The 14,657-nt window shown below is 38.3% G+C and overlaps 1 protein-coding gene across 1 annotated transcript; it reads left to right on the forward strand.

Moving 5' to 3' along the window:
* The first annotated feature begins 446 nt into the window (after window positions 1–446).
* On the forward strand, window positions 447–6,456 carry LOC105040297 (probable pectinesterase 53). The gene is given in 6 exon segments (XM_010916778.4): window positions 447–894; window positions 1,102–1,218; window positions 1,220–1,289; window positions 1,634–1,840; window positions 2,826–3,061; window positions 6,200–6,456. Coding segments are annotated over 6 exon segments (1,140 nt in total). The 5' UTR covers window positions 447–532; the 3' UTR covers window positions 6,348–6,456.
* The last annotated feature ends 8,201 nt before the right edge of the window (window positions 6,457–14,657 follow it).

The raw sequence follows: 14,657 nt of genomic DNA on the forward strand, positions 1-14,657 counted from the left end.
ATTTCCTAGCGTGGTGCTTGACTTTGTACCAGTTAGGGAGTGGAACAGAACCACAAGCTCCAGTCCCCTTGGAAATCGAGAGAGAGAGAGAGAGAGAGATTCACGGGCAGCAGCAACACAGGCCAGAACAAGAAGATACAGTACCAACAACAAAATTGTAAACTTAAAAAGAATTGAGAAAGAAAATGAAATTCTTAATTCCTTGAAAAAGAAGCAGCACCTGGATAATAGAACAAGAACAGAACAGAGGCAAAAACAAAAACCGACAACAGTAAAATGAGACCCACACCACCATGTTTCAAAGTAGAAATACCTTACGATTTAATCAACCCCAAGAAAAGAAGCATGCGTACGTGGCCTAACGTAGTCTCCACCTGTGACCCTCCACTCCCCAGCTTTATTGACAGAAGAAAAGCCCGTGAACTCCCTTAAAGTAGTCTCCTCTCCCTCCTCCTCTTCCACATTAAAAACCAAACGGCTAACCTCCTCTCCCGCATTCATCACTCCCTCTCCTTCCCTTTTCTTTATCACAATGCCTAGCATCCAATGCGCAATCTCCATTGCTCTTCTCTTTATCCTTCTCAGCCCTGGCCAAGTTGTCTGCCACACAAAGGGTCTCCGGCCGGGGCGGCGGCAACCATCGAAGGAGTATTCGAAGAATGCAACGCAGAGCCAGCTGATAGAGAAGCAATTCATGAGGTGGGTTAGATACGTCGGTGGCCTCCGGCATTCAGTCTTTAAGAGGGCCCTGAATAAGGTCATTCCTTCCTATACGCTGACAGTGGACAAGAACCCATCGAAAGGCGACTTCACATCGATCCAGGATGCCATCGATTCACTTCCTTTTGTCAATCTAGTAAGAGTTGTGATCAAGGTCAATGCCGGCACTTACAAGTGAGTGATTGCACTCTCTACATCGCTGTTGGAATTATATTCTACTGCCAATATTTTAGGCTCTTTTTTTTGGTAAATGTTATAACTTTTATGGTATCACGAGGAATATGGGTTATGATAAATGCCTTGTCTGTTTTCTAATGTTTTGAATGAGAGAACTACTTGTAGTATTAATGCCAGGATTGTGAAATTTTTGTTTCCTCTCAGAGAGAAGGTAAACATATCACCAGGAAAAGCTTTCATCACCATAGAAGGGGCAGGAGCAGATAAGACGGTGGTTCAATGGGGAGACACTGCCGACACGCCTGGGCCAAAGGCCAGCCCATGGGACCTTCAATTCAGCTACATTTGGCGTGAATGCCCCTTATTTCATAGCAAAGAACATTACCTTCAAGGTAATCAAAGTATACTAATAAACGCAAAAGAACCCTCCTATACTCTGTCCCAACGCTTTATAACAGCACCAATTTCTCATTGCCCTTTTTAGTCTCACAAGCCGATAAGCCAATGTTATTGTGTTCCGTATTCCAAACTTAACAAAATTTCTTGTGTTGGACGATTTCTCATTGAGTGCTGCCTGTATAGTGATCATTTACTAGTGTAATTGCTATGTGTTTAATTTTTGCACCAATATGTCATTTGCAAGTAGATAACCACATATTGAGACGAGCATCAGACCTATGTTTTTAAGCATTGTGCGTAGTTTGGCATGTTAACAAGTCTATGTCATTTTCTTCAGAACACCACCCCAATTCCGCCACCAGGGGCAATGGGGAAGCAAGCAGTAGCATTGAGAATATCGGGCGACACTGCAGCGTTTCTGGGCTGCAAGTTCCTGGGTGGCCAGGACACGCTCTATGATCACATCGGCCGGCATTACTACAAAGACTGCTACATTGAAGGCTCTGTGGACTTCATCTTTGGAAATGCTCTCTCCCTGTTTGAGGTCAGATAAAAAAAAATGTCTCAGACGTTTTTTTCTCCAGCTCTGTAGTCATGAGTCATACCATTCCAGCATTCATGCTCACAATTACTCAAAAAGAATCAATATAGAGGTGTCTCTATCTCACTTCAATTCAGGAAATAGTTAGGTGTGAGTCTTTCACATGACACCTTAAGTTGTGACAGCTGTCCCACGGGTGGTCTCCTTTTGTAGTTGTTCTCTGATGAGAAGTCCTTCCATGGCTTTTGATTGTGATCCTGTGGCTGTTGTTTAAAATTTAGACCTCATATTATTTAGGTACAAGAGGGTAACATCTGGACACTTCCTTGCGGAATGGGAAAAGGCTACTTCCTTCTGGCAGTTGGTGTTTGGAACTTCTGCTATTCTAGTCAGTCGAGAGAATATTTTCTAAACAAAGATTAGAATCTATAAACAAGAAGCGTGGAATGAAAAATCTAATATCTATTACTGCAGTAACTTGTTTTTTATTGTCCTTTGACATCGAAACGTTCGCACATTTGCACATCAACTTGAGCCCTTGTTTTATTAGTGTGAGCTTTTCGTACATCATTTCCCTTGTCCCACAGCAGAAAGGCCCATTTCTCTTTGCACTCTCAGCATGGAACACTGAACTGGACACGTAAAACAATATTCCGAAGATTTCACTCACATGTTGCACTTAGCAGCGGTTGTTCGTTTGGCTGTATCTCCACTAGTCTACAGGTCCAATTGCTACTGCTGGAGATTTAAAAATATTTAATTAAATACATCTCGGTAAGCTACAGAACCGCATCAAATAACTGTTGGGAAGGATTTTGTAGCTAGAATCAAATAAGAGGGATCCATGGGAATGTCATGGGAGCTGATTTGGGAGCATATAATCTTAGCGATCATACAATAATCCATCTCAGACCATAGTATTCTTTTTTTTTTTTTTTTTTTTTAGCGTGATTCTATATCAATCTATATTATTTTTCTTTGTTAGCAGGGATGTCATGTGCACGCCATAGCACAGAACTATGGAGCTGTGACGGCACAGAATCGGATGAGCCTATTGGAGGACACGGGGTTCTCGTTCGTGAACTGCAAGGTGACCGGCTCCGGGGCTCTCTACTTGGGCAGGGCATGGGGGACCTTCTCCCGGGTAGTGTTTGCCTACACATACATGGACGACATCATAATTCCCAGGGGCTGGTATAACTGGGGGGACCCCAGCCGAGAGATGTAAGTGTGAAGGCTCTCCTTTTTATCCCTTCTTTTGAGCTCTTTTTTAAGTTTCTGGTTGTCTTGCACCAGCGGTCCTGCCCACGAGCATGTGCCGGACGGGCCTTGCACGCTTTATTTCCGTTAGGCCGTTCTGACCGTTAGTTGGGAAGGGACCACCGTTGGGCCTGGCAACAAAACTTTAGAGATACCCAAACAAAGACAGGTTCTCTTCGTAGGGCAATACTACTAATGGTATTTGAAATGATAGATGTGGTTAGATTATTGCATTAATGCTGTATTTATTTGTAGTTTTACTTAGTCTTACGTGCTAACAACTTGTAATGAGTACCACATTTCCTTCTTTTTTTTTACTTTTTTTATCAGGAATATGGTGGGAATGCTATCATATAGATTGGAAGTTGGGATCTCTTTTCATGTGAAGATTGATGCTAACCATCTAGGCTAAGTTTACTTGGCTAGGTATTGTCGTGTTAACAAAGTAATATCAACTGCCCAATTCATGGCCCTCACACAAAATCAAAAGCCTTTCCACATCATAATGATATTGAAATGTTGGGTTCGACATCAGGACATGAGGAGTTTAAGGATTTTTCTTCGTTTTTTTTTTTCCTTTTTTTTTTCTTTTTTTTTTTAAACAAAAGGAGGAGAGTAATGGGAAGTTCCACGTTACTCACCCAATTTATTCAGAAGAACTATAGAGAGAATGTACAAAGAAGCATCTCACAACAACCAAAAACACTGAGAAGAATGAGAATGTACAAAGTAGATGCGAAATAAAAAGCCAAAGACAATACACACAAGTAGTAAAGAATCGAGGACTAGACAAAAAGGGGAGACTCAAAAATAGCATCTGCACATACAAATCAACAGTTGGATTCTATGATTCATCACCAACCTGCACTCTTAGTTGTTATTAATGGAAAACACCGGCAAAATGCGAGATCAGCAAGAATCCACTTTTTGGTTTATGCTAATTAAGAGTAAATTATCTCTTCTTTCAATGGTCACACCCATTTGCCTACAAACTAGAGATTGAGGGTTACACTTCCTGGATGGTGCAACCCAAAAATTTGGATTTGGGATAAATAAAAATTTATAGCGCCGGAGGGTCGCCCTTCTTTCTCTTAAAAATTAAAGATCTATAATGATTAATATAAACAATTTTATTGCCATCACCAAGAACACGATGCAACTCCTATCAATTCCCATTGGATTCTAGATGGGTGAAGTGAATCTTTCTATTCATCAAAGAGAATAAGATACTGTACCAAAAAAAAAGAAAATAAGGAAATAATGCATTGGTTTTTCTTAATATTTCAATTTTAATAGCTGAAAGATAAAAGGATCCAACAAAATTATATATTTTCAAATGGAAATTTGACAGAAGCCATTTTTGACTTTATCAGCATACCAAATTACTAAATAGCTAGGATCTATATATATATATATATTTTTTTTTTTTTTTTTTTCTTTAATCTCTTCTCAAGAATTCAATTTTTCTTTCTTGATTTTTTTCTCAAGAAAATTAATATTTTTTTTTTCAAGAATCTTTCTTAAATTCTTTCTCCCTTGATCAATATCTTTCTTGGTTTTTGATTTCCTTCTCAGGTCATAGTGGCACCACATGTTCATGCCAACGTATAATGATCATATTATGGTCCTTTAGCAGCTGCCGCTTGGCAAAAGTTATAGTTTGGTCCTGTTACACTGGACCTCTCGGCCCATCTACCACACATTGTTCAGTTGTTCAATGACATGAGTGGAATGTATGAGAGCGACGAATCAATTGCGTCATCGCTTCCCCCAGGCTAAGTTTGGTCCCTGCCCCTTTGCCAAATTTATTGTGGTCTTGGTATCGTAATAAGATGCGTTCAACCTATTTCCCTTCCTAAGTTCTCAAAGCTACCAGAAAATGAAACATTTTTTTTGCATTGCTGTAAGCATTCCTCCCTAATGCGTTCCCTCATTTAAATATCAAACCATAGGAATGGGTCCACTAAGAATATAAAACTAAGGATAAGAATCATATGGTTTTGGATTCTTATCATGAGAAGCTTATAATGACTGATTAGTATGACGATGCTTACGAATGCTCCCGGCTTTTTGTCTTTCTTTTAATATTGAAATGTAGGTTAATAATTTAGTTCTAGGTTGCAAGGGTGCAGAGAGGGAATACCTGGATGAGCATCAGAACCAAATATGTTTGTCTTGGAACGTCGTAGACTTAGGTCACAGGTGATTGGCTTCTTCCAGCATGATGGCTAGGTTTAGGTGAGACCTGTACATTGGATGAAATACTAATAGAGAGGTTGGTTCCCGGCGTCTATCATTCAAATATTTTAATGTGCCCCTCATGGTTTTTTTTATAACTTGATTGAAAAAAGTGGATTAGATGTTTCATAATATGGTATTTAACTTCTCTTAGAGTTTGGAAGTGCAGCAAGTGATTGGCAATGTCCTTAATCTGTAAATAGGCGGGACTAAAATCCACGAGAGTGCAGGTATCTAGGTTAAACTTTGAGTTGGGTTCAGGAACGATTGTAAGAGTTTCAAGAAAGGCCCGGCCCAGTTTCTCCCAAGACATTGGAGCCGAGAACCAATGGGAATAGGTGCAACACTGGGAAGAAGAAAACGAAGAGCATTGGACTCTTGCTGGATTGCATTGTAGTCAATGCCTGAATTAATAGGTATTCATCTAGTCCGACTAGAACCATGAGTCTTGGTTCCGGGTTCAAAATGGGGTTAGCGTTTGAAAACGACGCTGCTGACAACCAAAATTTGGTTCTAATTGGGCTTGAGCCTAATCAGCCTTTGGCCAGACCCAAGTCACTTGGAAGTTCTGAGTGTGTTACAACTAATATGAGGGACCATGATCTATTTTTTGTTTTAATTTCTTTCTTCATTGCGAAATTTAAACTAAATAACCAAATTGAGTATATATGTCTGGTTGTATTGGGGCTTCCACTCATTTAACCGATACTTGAAAGACTTTTATTGATAGGATTACGTTTCCTTGTCACATGCAAAGTTGTTCTTCCTTTTTTTTTTTCCTTTTTTTTTTTTTTCTTTTGTCAGATGCAAAGTTCGATTGTTATGTATGGTCTGTGAGCTTAGACTTTACTGATGGCGTGGCAGGACGGTATTCTACGGCCAATACAAGTGCAGTGGCCCTGGCGCCAACTACGTTGGAAGGGTTTCATGGTCCAGGGAACTCACAGACGAGGAAGCCAAGCCTTTTATTTCCTTGAGCTTCATCGATGGAACCGAATGGGTCAAATTGTGATTCTATTCTAAAACCAAGAACGAAGATTCTGATGCCCCACATCACTTGAAAATATTTCGAAAGAATAATGTGATTCTCTTGCCAATAAAAAGTCCTTTTTTTTCTCTAGTGTCGCTTCACGTTTTCTCGAATTCGCCCAACTCAAACCAGTCTAAAGTCCCAATTGGCTTGTCCCTAATATAATTGCGGTTGAGAACATCTTCCGTTTTAGAAGCACGAATGATTTTATTGGCTACTTCGACGACACCTTAGAAAGCATACTTCACTTGTGCAAACATACACATGGACACAAAACCATGCATGCACGAATACAAGCACAAAACACGTGCACACGGACGTGCATACACGGCTAACCCTTGGTGCCTCCGTGCGCCCCCTATCACGCACGTGGATTTTTTTTTGTTTTTTTGGTAAAATAGGCACGTGGATTAGTACAGCAAGTTATGCATATAATCCGTTTTGTGGCTCACACTATTCTGTTGACAGTTATTTGGTGTTTTCTCAATGATTATCATTTTCTCTTTTTAAAATTTTATTGGGAAATTCCAACGGGGCTGGATTGGATTTCTCTATTAGATTCATCAAGTGGATAATTTATTTGATAGGATCCATATCAACCCAACAGCTGTCCAGTTTGAATCTCATGGGAGGGGAAAAAAAAGCGCGAACCTTTTCCTTCTTGCAGGCCAGCAGACTCATTGTTGGGATTTAGGCAAAGAGTAGGATAAACTCTTAAAAGAATACGAGTTAAGACTGGCTAGCCGTTCTGATTCCTACGGTTAAATCCAATAGCGTCATCAATCATTTCAATAACATATGAAGAAAATTATTCAAGCCAGAATACATGATGATACAGTTACGGATGATCCATCCACCATAGTGCCGACGACCCAATGACAGTCCGACGCATGTTCTCGTTAAGGGGTGCTAGAGCGATCACCGAACCATTGCCATCTAGAATTTTAGGATCGTACCAAAGAAATACCTATCTTCATCTATAAAATTCAAACTCTTCGGAACCTTCCATACTTTATATGCCCTCTTTCAGAGACTGACTCTAAACGAATCATATCTGTCTACTTCAATAGAACTCTGAGCAACTCTGATCTCGTCAGAGAGCACTGTCTCTCACGTAACGTCCATTGAACTTTCACTTTCTATCTCACTATCTCAGTCCACTCAACTACATACTTGACTTACCATCAAAATTCTCTCAAAGAACTCGGATCTTTGTCTGTTTATTTTTACAAAAATTGATTTAGGCATCGAAAATCTATCGTCAAGGAATCTCCATGTGTGAGAATTTTTCTATTTTTAATAATTTTATAAGATCCGATATGATAGATTGATCGTGGATCCAGAACTAAAATCTGATTCGGAGATCTCGATTAGTCATCCTGCAATCGTCTTTCTCTCTCAGTACATCGGCTCCAGTTCATCGATCTGGGTTAGATTGACTCTCCGATGGCAACATATAGAAAAAAAAAAAACCTCGAATTCTTCTAATGGAGGGGGAATGCAACAGCTTAGCGGTTGCTTTGTTTTGCATTATCAAACTTGCTTCAAAAAATCTATCAAATATATATATCATCATAGTTTATGTACAGTTGTCCTTTTGAGCCACTTCAGATTACTGTACAGAAATGTGAGCTTACATAACGGCATTGTAAAATAACCTAGCCGAAAAAGGAGATGCACGGACAATCATGATTGTTTTTGAGAAACCATCATTCACAATTGTCGATTGTTCTCCCTTCGTCCTCCCCTCCCAAGCCCATGTCCAGTTCACAATACGGATGCATAAATATCAAATATTAATTGCAGTCATTGAAAGCATGTCCGTAATTATGCATTATTTGTGTAGGAACTTTGAATTCGAATGGAGAGAAGTATAATTTGACTATAATGAACGCGCCTGCTCCACTTGCAGGCGCTTCTGTTGTTTTTACCTTAACAAATGATGCTGAGCGATTGCTGCTCGACTACTGCATCCGGTCAAAGTCTGAACCCGATTTGTTGCCAGCTTTTTCTGAGCTAACGCTTTCATTTCGCTTGTTGTACACATTGACATTATTTGCTTCCTCCCATGGCATATAAAGACAAGTATAAAATGCCAAGATTAAGCATCCGCAATAAAGGTTTCCATAAAGCCGAACCCCAAATAACAGACCTCCTCCATTACTGTTTTAAAGGTTGAGCAGAAATATGAGGTGTTATTCATCTATATTTTTTCAGAACTGAAAATATTTAGAAATAAAATGACGGTCACAATAGCTGATATTTGCCAAAAAGGATGATAATAAAAGAAACAGCATTAATTTTCTTAAAAAAGATTGTTGTTTGTTTAAATACTATCCATTGGAAAGAAAAATTATCTTAAACAACTACAATAGAGTTTTGAATTTGGATATAGCATCTCGTTTAGATCAATATTGAACATGTTATATAAGTGCTAGTTTTCGAGAAGACAAAATTCCTGGAAAAAGAATAACAACCAATTTCTTTTAATTCCATTATTGAGATAGAAGTTTTTTTTTTTTCTTGTTTGCTTATGTGCACATGCAAGGCTTCACATACACTGACGTCCCAGCACATGACTAGCCATGCAAAGGAATTGATTGGACCAGTTACGCCAGAGGCCTCCAGTCATGCACTTATCCACCAGTTTCATGAAGTAAATGGAAGAAAGATTACATTGGTGACTGCAAGAGTGCGAGTGGTACCAAAATATACATAGAAGAGATATATTTAGACAAAGGATAAGGATTGTATCTTTCATGCAAAAGAAGGATGCCCCATTGGATCATCCACTGGTTGCTTTAAAAGCCATGCAAGTGGATAGAGATGGCAATGGATAGAGTTTGGGTCGGATATTATACTACCTATCCTCAAATTCGAACTTAATATCTTATATCCAAACCCTATCCAATATCCAATCGGGTAAGAAAAGAGATATCCATCCCTATACCCAATAGGTTCGGAGATACCCACAGATAACCATTTCTCCATATCCAATCCATATCCGTCCCATGCCTATCGCATACCCAAAAAAAATAAACAACCAAAATAATTTTATGCATATTATCAATCAAAATAAAATTATCAATTCAACGTAGAACATAATTTATAAGTCTAGATTTATAGAAACCAAACATAGAAATAGAATTACAATTCAACGTAGAATATATAAATAATCAAAATAATTTTATGCATATTATCAACCAAAACAAAATTACCAAAATAAAATTATAAACATATATATTCGGGTATGGATTTGGGTATTACCCATGCTCGTAAGTTCGGATTCGAGTTTGGATAAAAAACAGCACCCTACCCATATCCATGCTACAGTTTTCGGATTTTATCCAGACCTAGTCAAATCTTATTTTTCGAGTTTGACAGGATTTGGGTAGGATGCATACCTACCAGATCGGGTCGGTTTTGCCATCCCTACAAGTGGATAAATGATAGAGTTCAAAGTGCTTTGAGATCTGCGCTGTTGCTGATCCAATGGTGGATCCGTGCAAAGGAGTTCTTTCATGGGAAAGATACAACCCACTCACTTAGACTAAAGGGAGAAGGGTCGAAGGAAAAAAGATCGTAAAGTATAAAGCAAACAAGAGCAGTAAGCCTTCCATGCAAGTGGAGTAAATTTAGTCCCTGATAATTAACTTACAAGAGCACATCCTTTAACATCTCAGAGAACGGTTTTGTTTCTTTCCTGAATAGTATTATTCCTGTAAATCCTGATGGTCCAACTTGCCACATGAGCCACAAGTGAACCAGGCTAACCTCCAGTCTTTCTTGATACCCAAACCAACGCCAAAGGAACCAAAAATAAGTAGCTTTCAGTTGATATCTGAGATGACCTCAATTTACACAGAAAATGTTCACCTATAAGTCTTAACAGCAGCAATTTAAGAAAAGATGGTGAACAGTTTCTTCTTCAATTTGGCAAAACATACAAGACATAGGTGTTGACCACTTCTCCATATAAAGGCACCTCTCTTTGTTCGGTGCAAGAAAAGTGCTGCAAACTTTTTTCAGACCGGTCCATCTTATGCAACGAATGAGAGTTGCTGGGTTTCGCCAAAGTAATTGGCGAACTTCGCAATCTTCATCCCTGTCCTCTGGTGGAAAACTTATCTTGGGACCACTGCTCTCTTCCAATCAAGGTGTGATTTTTCCTCAATTTTGGGCTTCTTCTAATTACCTGAATAATGTGCAGATATTGTGCTTTATTTTGAATTTGCTCCGATCTTCATACCAGTGTTCTTCTCGCTCCTGTTGTGGTGCTACTTTTGTCTCTGATTACAGCTACTGGATTGTTGTTTGGGATTTATATTTATTAAATTATTTCTGTGGTCCTGTCTCATATATAAATTTTCGGTGGTTAGCACCTGCTGTCTGCTAAGCAACACCATAAATACACTGACCTTGACCAATAATGGGCCCTTCCATATAAGATTAGCTACCTAACAAGTGACAGCACTATTAGTTTTTAGTGATCATGTTAAAAGAGCTCCTTGCCGAGAACTTAAAATCTTTGGTCCATCTCCAGATACCTCGTCAGGTTGGTCAGTTTCGCAAGGCCAAGTATTATGTACTCGTTAGGCCCAGTCCTATCAAGTTCGATTACACACAAACGTCAGTTCATCTGCGACCTAGCTGCAAAGAAAACTTAATTTAAAAAAAAAAAAAAAAAAATTGCGTTCCTTAGAAGCTTCTCAGTATCGAACAGAAGCTTTGAATCTCCTTCGCAACACCTCCGGAGCCTGTCGCTGCTTCTTAGTAAATAACTGGGCTTTCGTTTCAATTCAAACGCCCCAGCACAAGGCCATGACTGCGCAATCCCACTTCTCCCTGACCTTTGCTCGCACTTGCCTCTTCCTCCGTAGTGATCGAGTTGAACCTGGCCAGCTCTTTAATTACCTTGTTGCACCAGAAATTTGTCACCCTCCTCCATTGGAGACTATGAGTACGTGAACTGCATCCTTGTAGGCAATTACAGATGACATGATTGGCAAAAGTTTGCTTATGAACATCAAATCTTTAGGGTATGATTCAGCAAATAGGCCAATATTATATAAAATAAGTTGTGTGGTATAGAAGAGAGGGCATTATTAGGGAGGACTCTGATTTATATAATAAAGGATCATGCTTTCCATGTGAAGCATTTTTTGAAGAACAAAATCATGAGACTCGTGGATCAGAACGGATAATATCTCACATGTCTGATTATAAACCCTTGGCTACAATAGTAGCACCACAAGTAAAGGATCATCTTTGCACTATGGGGCTCCTCTGATCTGTTCACGTAAGTTCCCATTCCTAAAGCATAGGCATTGGAACATGAATCGAAGACTCTCTGAAGTCCGGAGGAGGAACATGCCATACCAAATTATCCATGAAGTAGTGTTCGTGTCAAAAAAAAGTTCATGGTGGCAACTAAGGTTGAAATAGTGATGAGGGTGACAAAATTTAGTCTTGAGACTATAATGTGTTTATAGAGTATTTATAGATACATGAGAGATGCTAAATTAACAATACAATTTCTGAAAACAGCTTATCCAAAAAAATTAAGTTCTAAGCAGTCACTGATGCTAGGCAGTTCTTTCAACAATTTATGATGCCTTTTTTTTTTTTTTGATTGAAAGGGAGGCAGTGCCACCCTGTTTTTATTATCAATTAGGGTGAAAATATACAATGGTGGTTTGGGTTGTCAGAAAGTGGCGACATCCAATAAGAGCGAAGAGAAGAAATAGGAGAGTAATTAAGAGAGTCGGTGTCTGGGTGAAAATTTATGATGCCTTTCGAGTTATTTGTCAGTCTTCATGCAAGTTTGGCATTTTTCTTCCTTTTCAAAGTACATAGGTCAATAAATGCAAGATAGGTTTCCAAAAAGGCGATTGTAATCGACTCTAAAAGCACGAGGAGTCAAGATGGAGGTTGATATAGGTAAAAAAATATCAATCATACTGAAGAGTAATCAAGCTGTAGATAGGACTGCTGGCCATACCATCCCTTCATCTGAAATTGATTTAAATTTTAAATATAGATATTTTTTAAATTAATTATATCAGATATGACTAAACAATCTGCTGTCACTGTTCTGTATCATCATTTTTTTTTTTTTTCGAATGTCTTATATCACCGCAATTGATTCTTAAAAATAACTTTTCTACTTGTTATGTCACTTTTCTCACAATTATTTTTGCAATGGTATATTGTGCATACTTGATCTATTGTTCATCTTTTTATCTTGGAAGTAAATCTACACTGGGCAAACTCAAAGCTTTGTTACACTAAGGACAAATGTTACTCATATTAATAGGAGGAAGAATTTTTTAAAAATCCACCTATTAAGAGGGCTTCCACTGCTCTTTTTAAAACCTGTCATAGCTATGATTGGAGGCATCGATATTATCTTGCAATCTTTACTTCATATCTTTGTTGCAGGAGAAGGGTTGCCTTTATTCCACTTGGCCTACATGCTTATTTTTATGGTATTACTTTTTTGTGCTTCAAATTTTTTTTCTCTATTTCAAAATATTTTTGTCATTTGCTCAATTGTTGCTGTATCTACTGCCAGCTCTGTTTTAATTTAACATTCAAACTTATCTACTTGAAAATGATGTTGACATTTATTGAAGTCAAGGATCCATATGGTTTCTTTCTCCCGATGATGTTTCTACTGATGGGCCTAACATTTCATTTAACTCTCCTCATCTGTCAGGGGATATTCATTGCTACTTCATCTATCTCCCAAATGATATCTTCCAATTGTTGAATGATGATGGGATTTGGCCCTTAGGTCATACATCCTGTAACCCTCAATATATGGGCCATCTTATTTTTGTCCTTTTGCTGGATGTTAATTGGTGGGCATACACTATATTGCTGGTACATCTGCCATGATTTTGCTACTTAACATCTCTGAGCTGTGGGTATTGTGAGATCCTAACTGATGTCTCAATGATCAAACTCACTGTGGAAATGGTTGGCACGAGTTATATATGGGGCACATCTGGCATGGATTAACTTATTTGCTTACTCGGTACTGCTGATCCTATCGATTCTCAAATGATGTTATAATGAATAATATTACTGATGAGAATTTGTATATACATGATACATCTAGCACATTACTAGCTATAATTCATCCTAACAGGCCTATGCTTCTTTTACTGGAACTCATGATCTATCAGCTGCTTCACAAAAGGAGTCAATGCTTGTTTTACAATGTACCAGTGCCAATGATGATATCTTATTTAAATCTGTTCCTACACTCATGCTTCATCTACTACTTTATCGAGTTTAATACTATTTCCAGGCTCCATAGTTTGATATGTTTTTATCATCATAGGATTTCATTGGGGGAAGTAATTATCTATTATCTGCTTTCCACTCCTACCTGGTTCCATCATTTCTGCTTGGTTGTCTACTCGATTTTCTCAAGTTTCAGAAATATACAGCAGGATTTCAGAAATATATAGCGGGGTTCCATGTAATTTGCTGCTTTGCTCAAGATCTCTACAAAATCTTGCGGCTGCTGTCATTTTTATTACATGCAACTTCATTTGGGTTTTCACTTTCTAAGCTCTTTAGCATGATTGTAGCTATTTCTCTGTCCAGATGGTTAATAAATTTCAACAGCTGCACTGGAACTCTTTTGGTCTACAGTCTTTGTTCTCTTTGGTTGCTTATTTTTCTTTCCATGTTCTGTGCTACCTTATGGTTGTTTACATCTTCTTTGTCTGTATCTTTTGGTTGTATTTTACACTCGTACTTGATTTCATCTTAGCTTAATATATTTTGACCCTTTACCGAAAAAAAAAAAAAAAAAAGCATTTCACATGCGATTGTGGAATGTGCCAGCTCAGCTAATTGGTCAACTCATTGATAAGAAGAAGATGAGGGATTTTTATTTGCCATTCATATTACATCTTGATTACCTGAGAGCTATTTTTTTCTAAATAAACTCAAGATCACCTGTTCCATTGCTAAAATGTGCAAAAACGATAACAGCTCTTAAGTATCTACTAATTCTCTTGCTTGTTGATATCCATATGCTTTTCATCAGGATTTCTCGCATTGGGAAGATCCAAAATATGGCTCTTCTTATTGCTCTCACCAAACCGACAACAAGAATTCCATTACTGCATTCAGTAGACATCTGTCTCTCTTATTGCACAGATGCAAGTAAATAGTAAACACCATCGTGCACCATCCCACACACTATATTTATTTTATTTGTGAAATATAAAGCAAGATCCTCTCCAGTTCAAAATTGAATTAGAAATTATTTCT

Source organism: Elaeis guineensis, chromosome 2 (assembly GCF_000442705.2).
Source record: "Elaeis guineensis isolate ETL-2024a chromosome 2, EG11, whole genome shotgun sequence".
NCBI lineage: Eukaryota > Viridiplantae > Streptophyta > Magnoliopsida > Arecales > Arecaceae > Elaeis > Elaeis guineensis.